The following is a 13,731-nucleotide window of genomic DNA, read 5'->3' as shown; positions in this document are numbered from 1 at the left end:
CTCTCACAGTTTGCTCTAATAACCATGTAACAACACAATGCTTAGATTAACTCTGAACCACCAGCCAATTAAATCCACCTGTTTTAAATAGGGAGACTAGAAAAAGGCAGGAAGGCATTACTGTATGTCTTCGCCATGAAAGGTGGGAATACCAACTGCAGCTGAGATTTCAGTCCACTCAGGCTCCAGCAAGGTTACAGCCTCTGCCCTCTTTTCAGTGATCTTAATTTGATCCTTAACTTTTACATCCCTATGGTCTTTAAAATGTCTGTCAGCACATTTACACGCACAGACACATCTTTTGCCCCCTTTAAAATCTGATGATGAGAATAACAATGATGATAATCATCCTGTATTAAGAAAAACAAGGTAGAGGTGATATAGAAATAAGTGAAAATTTTCCACTTAAACAGGAATTACCTGATTTGCAGCTGATTCTTTTCAGCGTTAGTTTACTTGATGTTGATTTCCTTGCGTTAGCTTTATGATGTTACTTTTTAATTTTAGCTTCCTGGTGTTAGTTTACTTAAAGTCAGCATCCTGATGTAAGTTTACTTGATGTTAGCTTTTGAATATTAGTTTACTTGATATTAGCTCCCTGATGTTAGTTTACTTGATGTTAGCTTTTGAATATTAGTTTGCTTGATGTTAGCTCCCTGACGCTGGTTTGCTTGATGTTAGCTTTTGAATATTAGTTTGCTTGATGTTAGCTCCCTGACGTTGGTTTGCTTGATGTTAGCTTTTGAATATTAGTTTGCTTGATGTTAGCTCCCTGACGTTGGTTTGCTTGATGTTAGCTCCCTGACGCTGGTTTGCTTGATGTTAGCTTTTGAATATTAGTTTGCTTGATGTTAGCTCCCTGACGTTGGTTTACTTGATGTTAGCTTTTGAATATTAGTTTGCTTGATGTTAGCTTCCTGACGTTGGTTTGCTTGATGTTAGCTCCCTGACGCTGGTTTGCTTGATGTTAGCTTTTGAATATTAGTTTGCTTGATGTTAGCTCCCTGACGTTGGTTTGCTTGATGTTAGCTCCCTGACGTTGGTTTGCTTGATGTTAGCTTTTGAATATTAGCTTGCGTGATGTTAGCTCCCTGACGTTGGTTTGCTTGATGTTAGCTTTTGAATATTAGTTTGCTTGATGTTAGCTCCCTGACGTTGGTTTGCTTGATGTTAGCTCCCTGATTTTAGCTTACTAGATGTTAGCTCTCTGATGTTTGTTTGCTTGATGTTATTTCCCTGACACTAGTTTTCTTGATGCTAGCTTTCTAGTGTTACTTTACTTAAATAGTAGTTTCCTGATGTTTTTTTACTCAATGTTCGCTTCCTGATGTTAGTTTACTTAAATGGTATCTAACTTATTTGAGTTTACTTATTGTTAGCTTTCTGATGTTAGTTTAATTTATTTTAGGTTCTTGATGTTTGTTACCTGTTAGTTTCCTGATGTTAGTTTACTAAATGTTAGCTTCCTGATGTTAGTTTGTTTGATGCTAGTTCTGTGGTGTTAATTTACTTAAATAGTAGTTTCCTGATTTTAGTTTTCTTTATGTTAGTTTATTGATGTTATTTTACTCGATGTTCGCTTCCTGATAATAGATTACTTGATGTGAACTCCCTGACGTTAGTTAGTTTATTTGATGTTAGCTCCCTGACAGTAGTTTGCTTGATATTAGCTCCCTGACGTTAGCTTACTAGATGTTAGCTCTCTGATGTTAGTTAACTTGATTTTAGCTCCCTGACAGTAGTTAGCTTGATGTTAGCTCCATGACGTTAGCTTACTAGATGTTAGCTCTCTGATGTTAGTTAACTTGATTTTAGCTCCCTGACAGTAGTTAGCTTGATGTTAGCTCCATGACGTTAGCTTACTAGATGTTAGCTCTCTGATGTTAGTTAACTTGATTTTAGCTCCCTGACAGTAGTTAGCTTGATGTTAGCTCCATGACGTTAGCTTACTAGATGTTAGCTCTCTGATGTTAGTTAACTTGATGTTAGCTCCCTGACAGTAGTTAGCTTGATGTTAGCTCCATGACGTTAGCTCTCTGATGTTAGTTTGCTTGATGTTATTTCCCTGATGCTAGCTTTCTGGTGTTAGTTTACTTAAATAATAGTTCCCTGTTAGTTTTCTTGCTTGATGTTAACTCCATGACGTTAGTTTACTTTATGTTTGCTTCTTGATGTTAGTTTACTTCAATGGTAGCTTCCTGATTTTAGTTTACTTTATATTAGCTTTCTGATGTTAGTTTATTTATTTATTTATTTATTTGTTTGTTTCCTTCTTGGTTGTAAACTTCCCTAAGTTAGCTTCTTGATGTTAGTTTTTTTTACCTCAGGATCCTGATGTAAGTTTACTCGATGTTAGCTTCCTGATATTCTACCCAATTACAGTTTCCTGTTTCATAGTTAGAGCATTTTTGGGTTGTGTGTTATATGGGTATTCATAACTGTTATCAGTAACAATTATGTCCTCACACACCCACATATTAATACAAAGCTTATGCTGAAAAATAATTTCCCACCCTCTATTTTGTGTGCCAGGTAACATGTGATCATGCTTTGCAAACATGCCTAATTTAATATATTTACAGGTTTCTTGTCCACATTAACCTTGTCTGAAAGAAGACACCTGTAAATATATTTGGAAAAAACATGCCTATGTCTAAATTAAGCCAGTGTGGTCTGTGTTCTCTGATTACTTTACATAGTGCATTTACTCACATTTATACATCAGACATTAACAAAAGTAATGTCCAGCTTACACAGGACATTTGATCGGATTGTTTAAACTTGGGGCGATACCATTGAGGGGCCATGCAAACTTGAAACCTGCTGTAGTTGTACACATTGTTGAGGCCCCCTGAGAATCCACCAACCTCACATTGCTGCATGGACCCATTGCTTTACATGAACCATGTAGGGAGATCTGAGCTACATGTTTGTGTTGATCCAGAATCAGATGTAGATCCATATGCTTGCAGATGAAAATTTTATTCCTGTGTGCGGTCATCCTTTGCAGCAGGGATGCTCAGTGTTTTCAGTTTGTTGTCTTTCTGTGAACCAACATCTGGAAACGGTTGATGTCTGGATGTTTTGACAGCAGCCTCTAGAGTCTGGGTTAGAAATGCAAAGCATTGGGCAGCTTGAGGAGTTTAAGTTTTGCTGTCAGGCTCCATTGTTGGGATTAAATAAAAATGAGCTCAGTTTTAATGGCTCTACCTTTCTTGCTGCAGTCAACAACTCACTGCTGGAGAACAAGAAGTCTAACCTTCCCAACATCTTTGGCCGTTCAGGTCCGACTGGAGAGGAACGGCTTCATGGTTGGTAACAATATGAATATCATGCCTGCGCCAAGTGCTTCAGCTGCTCTGCACCACCAACACTGCATGATTCGGTGGTGTATGCACCCTCAGATGAATCCCTAAAGAAACCAGGAAGGAAAATATTGGCTGCCAGCTTGAAAGTTTGGGCCAAAGGATTCGGCACAGCTTGTGGAAAATACTTTCTTCTCGGAAAGAATGAGCTCCCCTGATTGTTAGCTTACTTTAGAGAACCTCAGTGTGCAGAGCTTTGCGCTTTTTCTCGCCGCAGTAACTGAAGAAAGAGGCTGCTTCTAATTAGCTTGTGATGAAGCTGACGTCTGGATGGGACGTTTGGTGTTATTCTGATTTTCCTGAGCAAGGTTCAAACGCTTCAGCCTGTGCTTCTTGCTTGAGCGTGATCACGATGAGCTGCAGACATGTCAGCGTATTTAGGAAAAGCTCGTGCGAATCCAGCCAGCATGGCGTGCATTGAGCAATTTTCACTGGAATGTGGAAACCGCTGTTTGCTTTCTTATTTCAGGACTGTTTGTGTGTGAAAAGATAAAATCATACCAATATTTATTTGAATCAATCTTGTCCTCTACAGCTTTCCAGTTTATGGCTCCAGGTTTTGTTGACAAGGCTTGTAATTTAATCAAAGAAAGCACCAGAGTTCCTAAAAGCTGGAATAATTCAAGCGAACTGAATATTTTGGTTGACCATCATATTTACATCAAACTGATTGAAAGGAATAAAACTGTTTTGTTTCAAGTTTCCAGCTAAAATGTTACAGGATTCCATCATCTTTCATGTTTCTGCTTTTGCATTTATTCCATTTAGTTCTGGAACCAGTACAATTCCCTGATTGTGAGGAATTTTGGCTTCATCTTAACAGGAGGAGTAAAAAGGGGGGTGTAATTGGCTGCAGGTTCTGGACTTTAGCATGAAAAACACACGTGACCTTGTGGAATTACACAGGATTGTTCATGTTTTCAGGTTCATTTGGCATTTGGAAATGAGTTTGAAGTTCTACCTTAGGTTAAAAAACAGAAAGATTTTCAAAGGGTTTAGAAAGCACCTGGTTAGAAACCAGATCCAAAGTGGCTGTTAAAGTCCAACTTTCTGTCTTGTTGAGACAGGAGGGCTAAAATCCCACCTGCTTCTGATTTACAACAGACATTTCTGCTATGTACCACAACAAAAAGCCAAGAAAGCATTTTATACTGCTTCCATTAAACAGCCCTTTTCATAATATTGTATTCTAGTTCCAAATGTTTAATGTCCATTGTCTTTTCGTTCAGGATCTCCTGCTCGTCCATCCATCAACAAGAAGCCAAACCAGGTGGGAAAACCAGGAGAAACAGGTGAGACATAAGCAGAAGCTGAGAAATGACCACTTTTCTGAATCGTGTTTAAAGTTTGGTCTTCTTCTCTTCAGACAAGGTGACCACCTTCAAACAAAATGACAAGCTGCAGATCCTGAAAAGCAAACTCCCGGCCGCGACCACCAAGCCAACCAAACAGGAGCGGAAACAGACCACGACTGCTGCTCCGACCACTGCCGGTACCAGAAGTCCTGCTTTTCCTCTTATTAATCAAACTAGTGAAAAAGTGAAGCTAAAAGGTCAAAATGTTGATATTTGTTTGTTGTGGTTGTGTTCAGTTCATTTAAAAGTTTGATTGAGATATTAAATAGTAACTGTACTTTTATTTATCAAAAATGCATAAAAATAAGGCTTTTATGGAAAAAATACAAACCATTCATAATTGCTAAATTACTCTAAAATAGAAGCTCTGAGTGACATAAATAAAGAGCCATTTGGAAGCCAAAAGAGACAGAAAAAAAGCCAGGCTTTCCATCACTAGTTTAAATGAACAACTAAACACAGAATCACAGCAGACAAATCAAATAAATAAAGATGAAAATGTGAACATTATGACTCACTAATTTCTTTTTCCTGAAGCATTAGTAAATTAAATCGGACTCCCCACCTCTCTCTACGTTTGCCTGGCCTGTACCACTGAGTCTGCCCCCTTCCCTGTTTTATATAATTGTATGATTCTAGTCTTTCCTCACAGGTGATTGGTTGCATAATGTTCCAATTAAATTAAAGTACCATCCCTTTTAAAGGTTTGGCTCTTCATGGCGGGAGCTGGCTCTTCTCATTAAGGGCTGGGATATACTTGCTGTTAGCGGTGCATCCGAGTACATATCATTGCTGCCCCGTGTTCCTAGCATTTGTTTGGTACGTAGGCCTCTCGCGTTAAAGCAAGGTAACGTGTTGCATGTGTGCATTGCAATATTGACTTTAATGCTAGAGGTACTCATGCAAACAAGAGCATGTACACAAGGTCATGGGTAAACACGATGGCAGATAGTTTTGAAGACCGTCACTTGGACCTTGTCCACAACTATCTGCATCATTTTTCCTTCCCGTTGCAAACACTTCTGCCTGAACAGCTTGGAGGCGTTTTGAGGGTGGATGACCCGGAAATACAATGTGATCGGTAGATTGACCTTTTCGCTATTTCAAAGTCCAAGTGCTGTGTACTCTGTATTTACAGAAACATGATGACGTACACGCTTGCAGGTGTAGCCCAGCACTAAGGCTGGGCAATGCTTCAAATGTTGGTATCGATCCAGATATCGCCGATACAACACTGATACGATACTATACTTTTTGCTTGAAATTGTCTGATTTGGCCTTTAGTTACTGATTATAACTATACTGTTGTTTCCTTTTAATCACACACAATTGTTGAGAAAAACAAAGTCAACAGGGTAAATTAGCTAAACAAAAGCAAACCCTGCTATTAGTTTGCTCACATTCATTTTGGCTGTTTGGTCCCAATGGCCTCTGCAGAAAAACTACTGATCTCATCACCCTGGTATCAAATGGTACTAATACTAGCCTTGGTATTGATACTGTTGATATTTGGCTTTATCTGCCCAGTCCTACTTCTTATTCACTACAAAGAATGGTCTCTCTGAGCTGGCTTGTTTGTGAGCAGCACACCACTAGATGAAGCCAGTCCACAGATTTCTGTGCCGTAACCACACATGCTTCCATATGATGCAGCTGAGATTTCTTTCTCTGGGATGGAGGATTTTCATGCTTTCCACCAACTTTTTTTCTTCTGGGAAGTTGTTTTTGTCAGATTATGAGATTGACGGTTGTTTCTTCTTGCAGCAACTCGCCAGGAGTCCTGGGAGGAGTCGGACCTCTTTAAGTCCCAGCCGACCTCTGACATTGACGCCATGGGGAAGAAACGTTACATCGGTAAGCTGTAACCACCACTTTCACCCTGATTAAATGCTCTGCTGTGTTTAACATGGTGCTGACCGATGGATTTCCTTCTCTGCCTACAGCACCTCACGTCATCTACCAGACGGGCAAGAAGCCGGATGAGCCGTGCTCCATCACCTCCTCCCTCAACTACTTCCCTGAAGACGAACCCGGAGAGACAAACGTGACATCTGCCCCCAAGAATGCGCCGTCCAACCTCACCGTGGTGACAGTGGAGGGATGTCCGTCCTTCATCATCCTGGACTGGGAGAAAACTGACAATGACACCACCGGTACTAAGACGTGTCATAACGATGTCCAATGATGCATTTTCAGCAGCACCGTCTCACGGCCTGTCATCCTCTCCTCAGAGTACGAAGTCATTTCCACGGCTAAAGGCCCAGATGGAGAACAGGTTTCCATCCTGACCACCAACCAGACCCACACCGCTGTGGAGAACCTTAAACCTGAGAGCAGGTGAGCTCACCTGACTTCATTTCTCTGTATATTGGACAAGAAAGGTGTAAAAAGAGAGAAACATGCTCAAGCGAACCAGTCGAGCAGATGAAGGCAGGTTTTTGCTGCTTGGCATCAGGTTGCTGAAAATGTTTGTTATCAAGGATGAAGTTTATATTTTGTCTTTAATGGTTTTTAAAAAGATTTGTCGCCTCCTGCGCCTACTCGTACCACGGCATCTTTACTTGAAATGAACTGGTCACATGACCCCCTACATCACGTCCAGGGATGTGTAAATGCGAAAAGGTGTTTCTATTACACTTTTATGATATACTTCAATATCGACACGTCTGAAAAACCTCATGATAACGTGAACACATTTTAGTGATATTTGAAAGGTTTTTGAAGTTTAGGTTAAGGCTGGGTGATTAATCAAATTTTAATCACAATTATGATCTGGGTTTTCAACGATCACAAAAATGATAGGATCCAATTATTTTTGTCCTTCAGAGTTTCCCCTTATGCTGCTTTCAGTTGCAAATCAAGTGCAGCTAGCATTGCAGCGCTCTGCTGCAGATCACTCCCACTGCTGCAGACTCCTCCCACTGCTGCAGATCCCTCCCACTGCTGCAGACCCCTCCCACTGCTGCAGACCCCTCCCACTGCTGCAGACCCCTCCCACTGCTGCAGATCCCTCCCACTGCTGCAGATCCCTCCCACTGCTGCAGACCCCTCCCACTGCTGCAGACCCCTCCCACTGCTGCAGATCCCTCCCACTGCTGCAGACCCCTCCCACTGCTGCAGATCCCTCCCACTGCTGCAGATCCCTCCCACTGCTGCAGACTCCTCCCACTGCTGCAGACTCCTCCCACTGCTGCAGATCCCTCCCACTGCTGCAGATCTTGGTATTTTTTTCTTGGTATTTTTATTTTTTGCCTGTTTAGTGTTTTCCTCCATTGGAGGAACCTTTTAACTAACCAATAAAAATGTCAATTTCACCTTATTCTTTATAGTGTTACTGCAATAAAGTGTAGAGATGTTATTGATATGATATTTAGGTTTTCTGTTGTTATTTATTTATATTTTATAGATTTAAAGAAGTCAGAAGACAGAATAAATCAATTATTGGAACTTGTGTCTGCCAAATAAAGGTTTAAGCAAATCAAGTGTTTGCTGATAATTAGCACTTTACAACGTTTCTGGAAATAGGGCTTTTAGACACTGACTTCCTATATTGAAAAATAAATGTAATTTAGTTGGTTGTTTTCTGAAAAGATTTAAACAGATACACAAAACTTAACAAAGGGGTCCCAGTGCTTCGTACGGAATGTCAAAATATAAACATGATAAATAGTCTGCTTTGCAAAAGCTGAAAGATCTTTACAATCTGTCTGAAAAATATTTGTTGAACTCACTGATGATTCTCTAAAGGAATTTGACACAAATGTGTGAACCATGACCCATCCTTGTTTAGAAAGACTAAACTTTAGGTGACTTATCCTTTTATATCCAATCATGGCACCCTCACCGGTCACCAGTTTATCTGCCGGTTGGTGAATGTTCCAGAACCATGTTACTGGATAAAGTTTTCTGTTTTTATTTAACTTTACAACAACTTCATTCATTCTACATTAATCTGTAAAAATGTCTGTTTTTGCTCAGCTATGAATTCAAGGTGAAGCCAAAGAACGACCATGGTGCAGGTCCGCCCAGCGAACCGGTTTCCTTCAACACAGAGTCATGTACGGTACCACTTTACATCTGTTCTTAGTCCACAGCCTCTCTGCAGTTTTCAGAGCTTTCACAGTTTCCAGTCTCAAACAGCTCAGGCCTCAACAGATTACCATGAAAGTAACTCGCCATCTTCTTTAGATGAATAACAAATGACAGCTATGATGTACGAATTGATTACTGCCAGAAAATCATCTTTCTGATTAATCAGGAGAAAACACACTTTGGTTTTGAGTGCAGACTGTAAAACTGAATCATTTGGTTAGAGTACGGATACGACACTGATCTTAATTCGATGATTAGTTTTAGTTTTCAGACGTTTGAAACACACCAGAGCTGCAGATAACATGAAGTCTTCTGAGTGAAAACCTGTTTTTTCCTGCAGCGGACCCTCGAGTGAGCGAGAACGTTTCAGGTAAATTAAAGCACTGTTGTTCTCCTCGAAGCTTCGTTGGGATGTAGAAGTTACAACTTCTTCTCTGTTCAGGAAAAGACGCCATCTGGACGCAGTTCCCCTTCAAAACGGACTCGTACTCCGACTGCCATGGAAAACAGTACGTCAAGAGGACCTGGTACCGCAAGTTTGTGGGGGTCCAGCTGTGCAACTCGCTCAGGTACAAGATCTACCTGAGCGACTCGCTCAACGGTGGGTACAGACGGCAGATCCAGCCTGGAGTCTCGAGGACTCTGGTGCTCAGTTGTCTCCTTTCATTTTTACCCTGCAGGTAAATTCCACAACATTGGAGATCAGAGCGGCTTCGGAGAGGACCACTGTCAGTTCGTGGACTCGTTCCTCGATGGCCGAACCGGCCGGCAGCTCAGAGCCGACCAGCTCCCCTCCAGAACCGGTAAACGCTCCTGACGGAGTTTCTCTATAGCTCAGAGATACGAAGTAGAACGTGATACGTGATCTCAGTGATTCAGTGTTGGGTAACTGTGAAGTCACACAAGCACGGCAGCCCTAATTAACACAAAGAAGTAGTTGGATTTCTTTCCTCATCATGTCTTCGTCCTTCTGGTCCAGGTTTCTACAGAGCTCTGCGTCAGGAGCCCGTCCACTTCGGACAGATAGGAGGACATTCCCACGTCAACTACGTCTCCTGGTACGAATGTGGAACACCCATCCCCGGCAAATGGTAGACAGAGTCTGCCTCTCAGTCCATTTCGTAAAAACCCTAGACGGGAAGGGTCGCCTCGGCTGGGATGGCGACGGCAGCGAGGGGTTGAATCCAGCCGGACCTCCAAGCCGCTCAACTCCCCCGTGTAACCCAGTGCTGTAAAAACATGTAGAGGACATACTCATCAGGGAAGTGTACGGAGAGAGCATTTCAGATATAACAAACATGCCTCTTCTCTGCTATTTATCAAGCAACAAGGCTGCAGTGATGTTAGAACAGGACGTTTGCTTAAAGTCACGTTAGATATATTTTATTTTGTGTTAAAATGATGGGAAGCTGGCTCCCTGGATTACTATTTTCATAACTTGTGAGATGTTATTTATCAAAAGATGTTAGATTACGTTTCTTCATGGGGCCACAGGTGAGAAGTCACATGGGTGTGGGGGGTTGGGACGCGAGTTTCTTTTTTAGTTAGTCATTGTTTTCATTCGAGCTCCTCTATGTTGGTGACAATAACTGTAAAATACAGCATGACTTAAACAATGGTGTCGGAAATGGCAAAAATGTTGGCTGCAAAACTTCAGTTTTAATAAGGTGACGAGTTCACACGTCAGGATCTTCTTCAACTAACAGTTATTACAGATGAGTTATTTCCAGACCGTTGAAATAGTGACTTTACTGATCCGTAACTATGCAGCCTCACTCTAAATGTTTACCATGCAGGCCTGAGTGTTTTGGTGCTCAGATCGATGTTTTTAGTGATGCTTTTGCCTTAAACTCGACAGCTAGAAGTGGACACATCAGATGTGTTCATCGAACGCCAAGCTTCAGTGGAAGCTCTTCTACACTTGCAATTTGCACAGCAGAAATGTATTTATGTGTATATGTAGAGAATGTTTTCAGTACATTTTTGCAGATGCATTTCTCTCAGAACACAGTCTGCTTCTACTTCTACTTGCTTCATGCTAATGCAGGATGGGAAGCTAACAATGCAGCCTGCTACCACGTCATAAACAGACATTTATGTTTTTATCCTGTTAGTACTTTCATAAAGATTTAGCAAATAATAATTTAGTCCTCAGCTTCATTGCTAACTGTCTCACTAAATAGCCTCGATTCATGAACTCCCACCTTTCTCTCAGGAAACTTAATGTTAAAAAATCTGTTTTTGCTTACATGTTTTTTTATGTTTTATTAGTCAAAATCTATTTGTAAGAGAAGGAAAACCCTTTAAAACCCCATTTGTGACTCTCAACTAAACGAAGGCTAGCTGTGTAACCGACAGTCAAACTTTTTTCTAAGACTATATATAATCATAGAATCACAGCAGTTGGAGAATCATATGTAGTTTCCTTGTCACATACAGAATGTGTTTTACACGCACACACACACACACACACACACATATATGGATGTATGTATTAGGGATGGGTCTCAACAGACCTAAAGTTAAAATGTCTTTTAAGTACTTTAACTGAAGCTCCGCCTGTTCTCTGATTAAAGCTTGTTACATACTCTGCGAGATGCGAGAACTTTGTTCTTGCTCTCAAGGCCTTAAGAACAAGAAGAGTTTGTCTTGGTCCGGTTCTTTCATACTCCACGGGAAGCTTCGTCTGTGACAGCGTGGGGATTACTTCAGGGGGGATGTGAGTGACTCAGCAGGTATGACTCAGCTAAATTACTGTTCCTAGCTAGCACACTAATGCTTTCCAACAGATCTCATATAGTGCTTGCGGCTGCTGTTAATTTCCTGTCCTGTAAGAACTGTGGAGGGTGACGTAGTCCGCTTTGAAGCGGTGTGTCGTGGTTTCATAATAAAGCGATGCGGGGCGTTTCCTCATGCGTCTATATGTCCTGCTGGAACGCTGCTTCCGGACCATAAAACCGTGTAATGTGTCTTTCCCTTTCAGCCTCAGCCTTGATGGTACTCGCATATGAAGCCCTTTATTATAAAGCAGGGAGCATTTAAAACACAGGAAAGCTTTGTAAGAAAATAAGAATGTATTGCTGTTGATGATTTTCTACATATGTTTCTGTTTTGATTTTTCAACAATAAAGAAGTTTTTATTCCTTTTTTTAAAAAAATGTGTCTTTATTTAGCCTTCTCTTTGTAAAGACTTTATATTTTCAAACTATATACACATTTCCAGTTAAGCTGGAAGAGAATAAGTTTTCCAGAGAAATTTTTTCCAGAGCTTTTCTGACAGTTTTTATTCAGTATATCAGAGAACTGGAACTGTAATAACTTTCCATTGTGGAATAAACTGAGCAGAGCTCATGAAGCAGATTAATGAAAACAAGTCACCAGGTTCTGGTAAGAGAAGCGACAACAAATGAGGGGCCATTTGAGACATTATTCAAAATTACCCACATTCACACATTATACTAAAAGCCTCGTATTTCATACTGAAATCATTCACACACTATAGTGAAATTTCTGGAATTACATTTCACTAGTATGTATGAAAGAATTCTACTAGCATGTGTGAGACAATTTTTTTAAAAAAGTCACGCATAGAACAAAAGGAGTGCATTTTCTAAACTGAAGACACAAAGGTTTTTATAAAGATTTATGCTTTACAAATGTCTGCTCAGCAGCCTGGAAGCCGTCTAAGTAAAGCTACTGCCTTACTGAATACTATACTGGCCTCCGCAGAGACTATTAAAACCCTTCTAACGCGACAACAGCTAACACGCTATTGCTTTCCAACAGTGTGCTTACTAGCCACCTAGCATCGCTCTGTCCATTCCGCCAGCAAAGCAGTATGTTAGCAGCTTCCAGGAGTCCCGGAGTGAACATACTGGTGACAGGTATTTATCAAGATAATAGGTGAGTAGATGGGGTGTGTAGGGATGACATGACCCTGTGAGGGGGCCTGGGTGGGCCTGGGGGTGGTGCGCCACAGATCTGGGCTCTCCCGCTATTCTCCTTCCACTCCTCTCCTTCCCCCATGGGTGTCTGGTGGTTGGATGTCTTCTGGGGTCGGTGGCGGCTCGTTGGCTGCAGTCGCTGCGTTGCCTGGTCATGGGGGGCGGCTGCCTCTGGCCTGTCTTGCCCTGGGGGGCCTCCTGGGGAACGGGGGTGCCTAGTGCTGGAGGGAGGTTCTCTTCCCTTCAGACTTACATCCCTGGACCCCTCTTCTTCCCCGCTCTCTCTATCTCTCTTACATTCACACATAGACACACACACACGTAGGGATTTGAGAGGCGTGCAAGTCATGCAGGGTGTAGCTGTGGGGGGCACCCAAGTGGCTTCCTTAGCTTCACCCTGTGGCAAATGGCCTCTCAGTTTTAATTACACTTAGACATCAAAACACCAACACAACACACAAAAAACTTCTGGTGGGCGTGTCATGTGGTGCATGGAGATTACTAATATGACCCTGCTCCCAGCAAAATATGGTCACTGCCCCTCAGTTTTACTTGCAACAAAACACACTCACGACAAACAGTCATGAGCGGTGAAGAGGAGGAGGAGGACAATGGGAACACCTCACACCCCTCTTCCCCGGGGCGCCGCCGGGGGCTGGTAGGGGAGGTGCTTGCCCTGGGGGCCAGGAAACCGGGGCGGCTGCGCTAATGGGGGGCTGCTGATCCTGGGGATGCCCGGTCGGCCGCATCTGGGTGGGAGGAGATGGAGGGTGGCTGGGGATGGCGGTGGGGGCCTGATCTGGGGCTTGTCATTCTCTGGTCCGCCGGGGACATCTCCCACAGGGCATGGTGGGAGGGAGGGGGGGCTAGGGAGTGAGATCGGGAGGTTTCTATGCTGTGTGTGCATTTATACTGTGTGGGTGTGTGTGTGTTAGGATGAGTGGGAGTGTGCAAGAATATAGGTGTGTGCATGTG

General features: G+C 42.2%; 2 protein-coding genes across 16 annotated transcripts in view; one reads left to right on the top strand and one right to left on the bottom strand.

Annotated features, from left to right (window-relative positions):
• Positions 1 to 11,961, top strand: part of LOC121635266 (target of Nesh-SH3-like) — a 33,190-nt gene extending 21,229 nt beyond the window's left edge. For 11 of the 15 annotated variants that reach the window (XM_041978401.1, XM_041978399.1, XM_041978398.1 and 8 more), the window contains 11 exons: positions 3,225 to 3,311; positions 4,595 to 4,657; positions 4,732 to 4,857; positions 6,485 to 6,574; positions 6,664 to 6,873; positions 6,952 to 7,057; positions 8,699 to 8,778; positions 9,153 to 9,182; positions 9,255 to 9,413; positions 9,493 to 9,615; positions 9,792 to 11,961. In XM_041978401.1, the coding sequence (XP_041834335.1) occupies positions 3,225 to 3,311; positions 4,595 to 4,657; positions 4,732 to 4,857; positions 6,485 to 6,574; positions 6,664 to 6,873; positions 6,952 to 7,057; positions 8,699 to 8,778; positions 9,153 to 9,182; positions 9,255 to 9,413; positions 9,493 to 9,615; positions 9,792 to 9,907 (1,190 nt within the window). In that variant the 3' untranslated portion in view covers positions 9,908 to 11,961. The remainder of the gene's footprint in view (positions 1 to 3,224; positions 3,312 to 4,594; positions 4,658 to 4,731; positions 4,858 to 6,484; positions 6,575 to 6,663; positions 6,874 to 6,951; positions 7,058 to 8,698; positions 8,779 to 9,152; positions 9,183 to 9,254; positions 9,414 to 9,492; positions 9,616 to 9,791) is intronic. The other 4 variants (XM_041978402.1, XM_041978400.1, XM_041978396.1 and 1 more) reach the window with 1 other exon arrangement.
• Positions 1 to 13,731, bottom strand: part of LOC121635255 (NLR family CARD domain-containing protein 3-like) — a 1,000,352-nt gene that overhangs the window by 837,898 nt on the left and 148,723 nt on the right. The window lies entirely within an intron of this gene.

This window comes from Melanotaenia boesemani, chromosome 24, assembly GCF_017639745.1.
Source record: "Melanotaenia boesemani isolate fMelBoe1 chromosome 24, fMelBoe1.pri, whole genome shotgun sequence".
Lineage (NCBI taxonomy): Eukaryota > Metazoa > Chordata > Actinopteri > Atheriniformes > Melanotaeniidae > Melanotaenia > Melanotaenia boesemani.
This window is presented reverse-complemented; position numbering and strand designations above follow the sequence as displayed.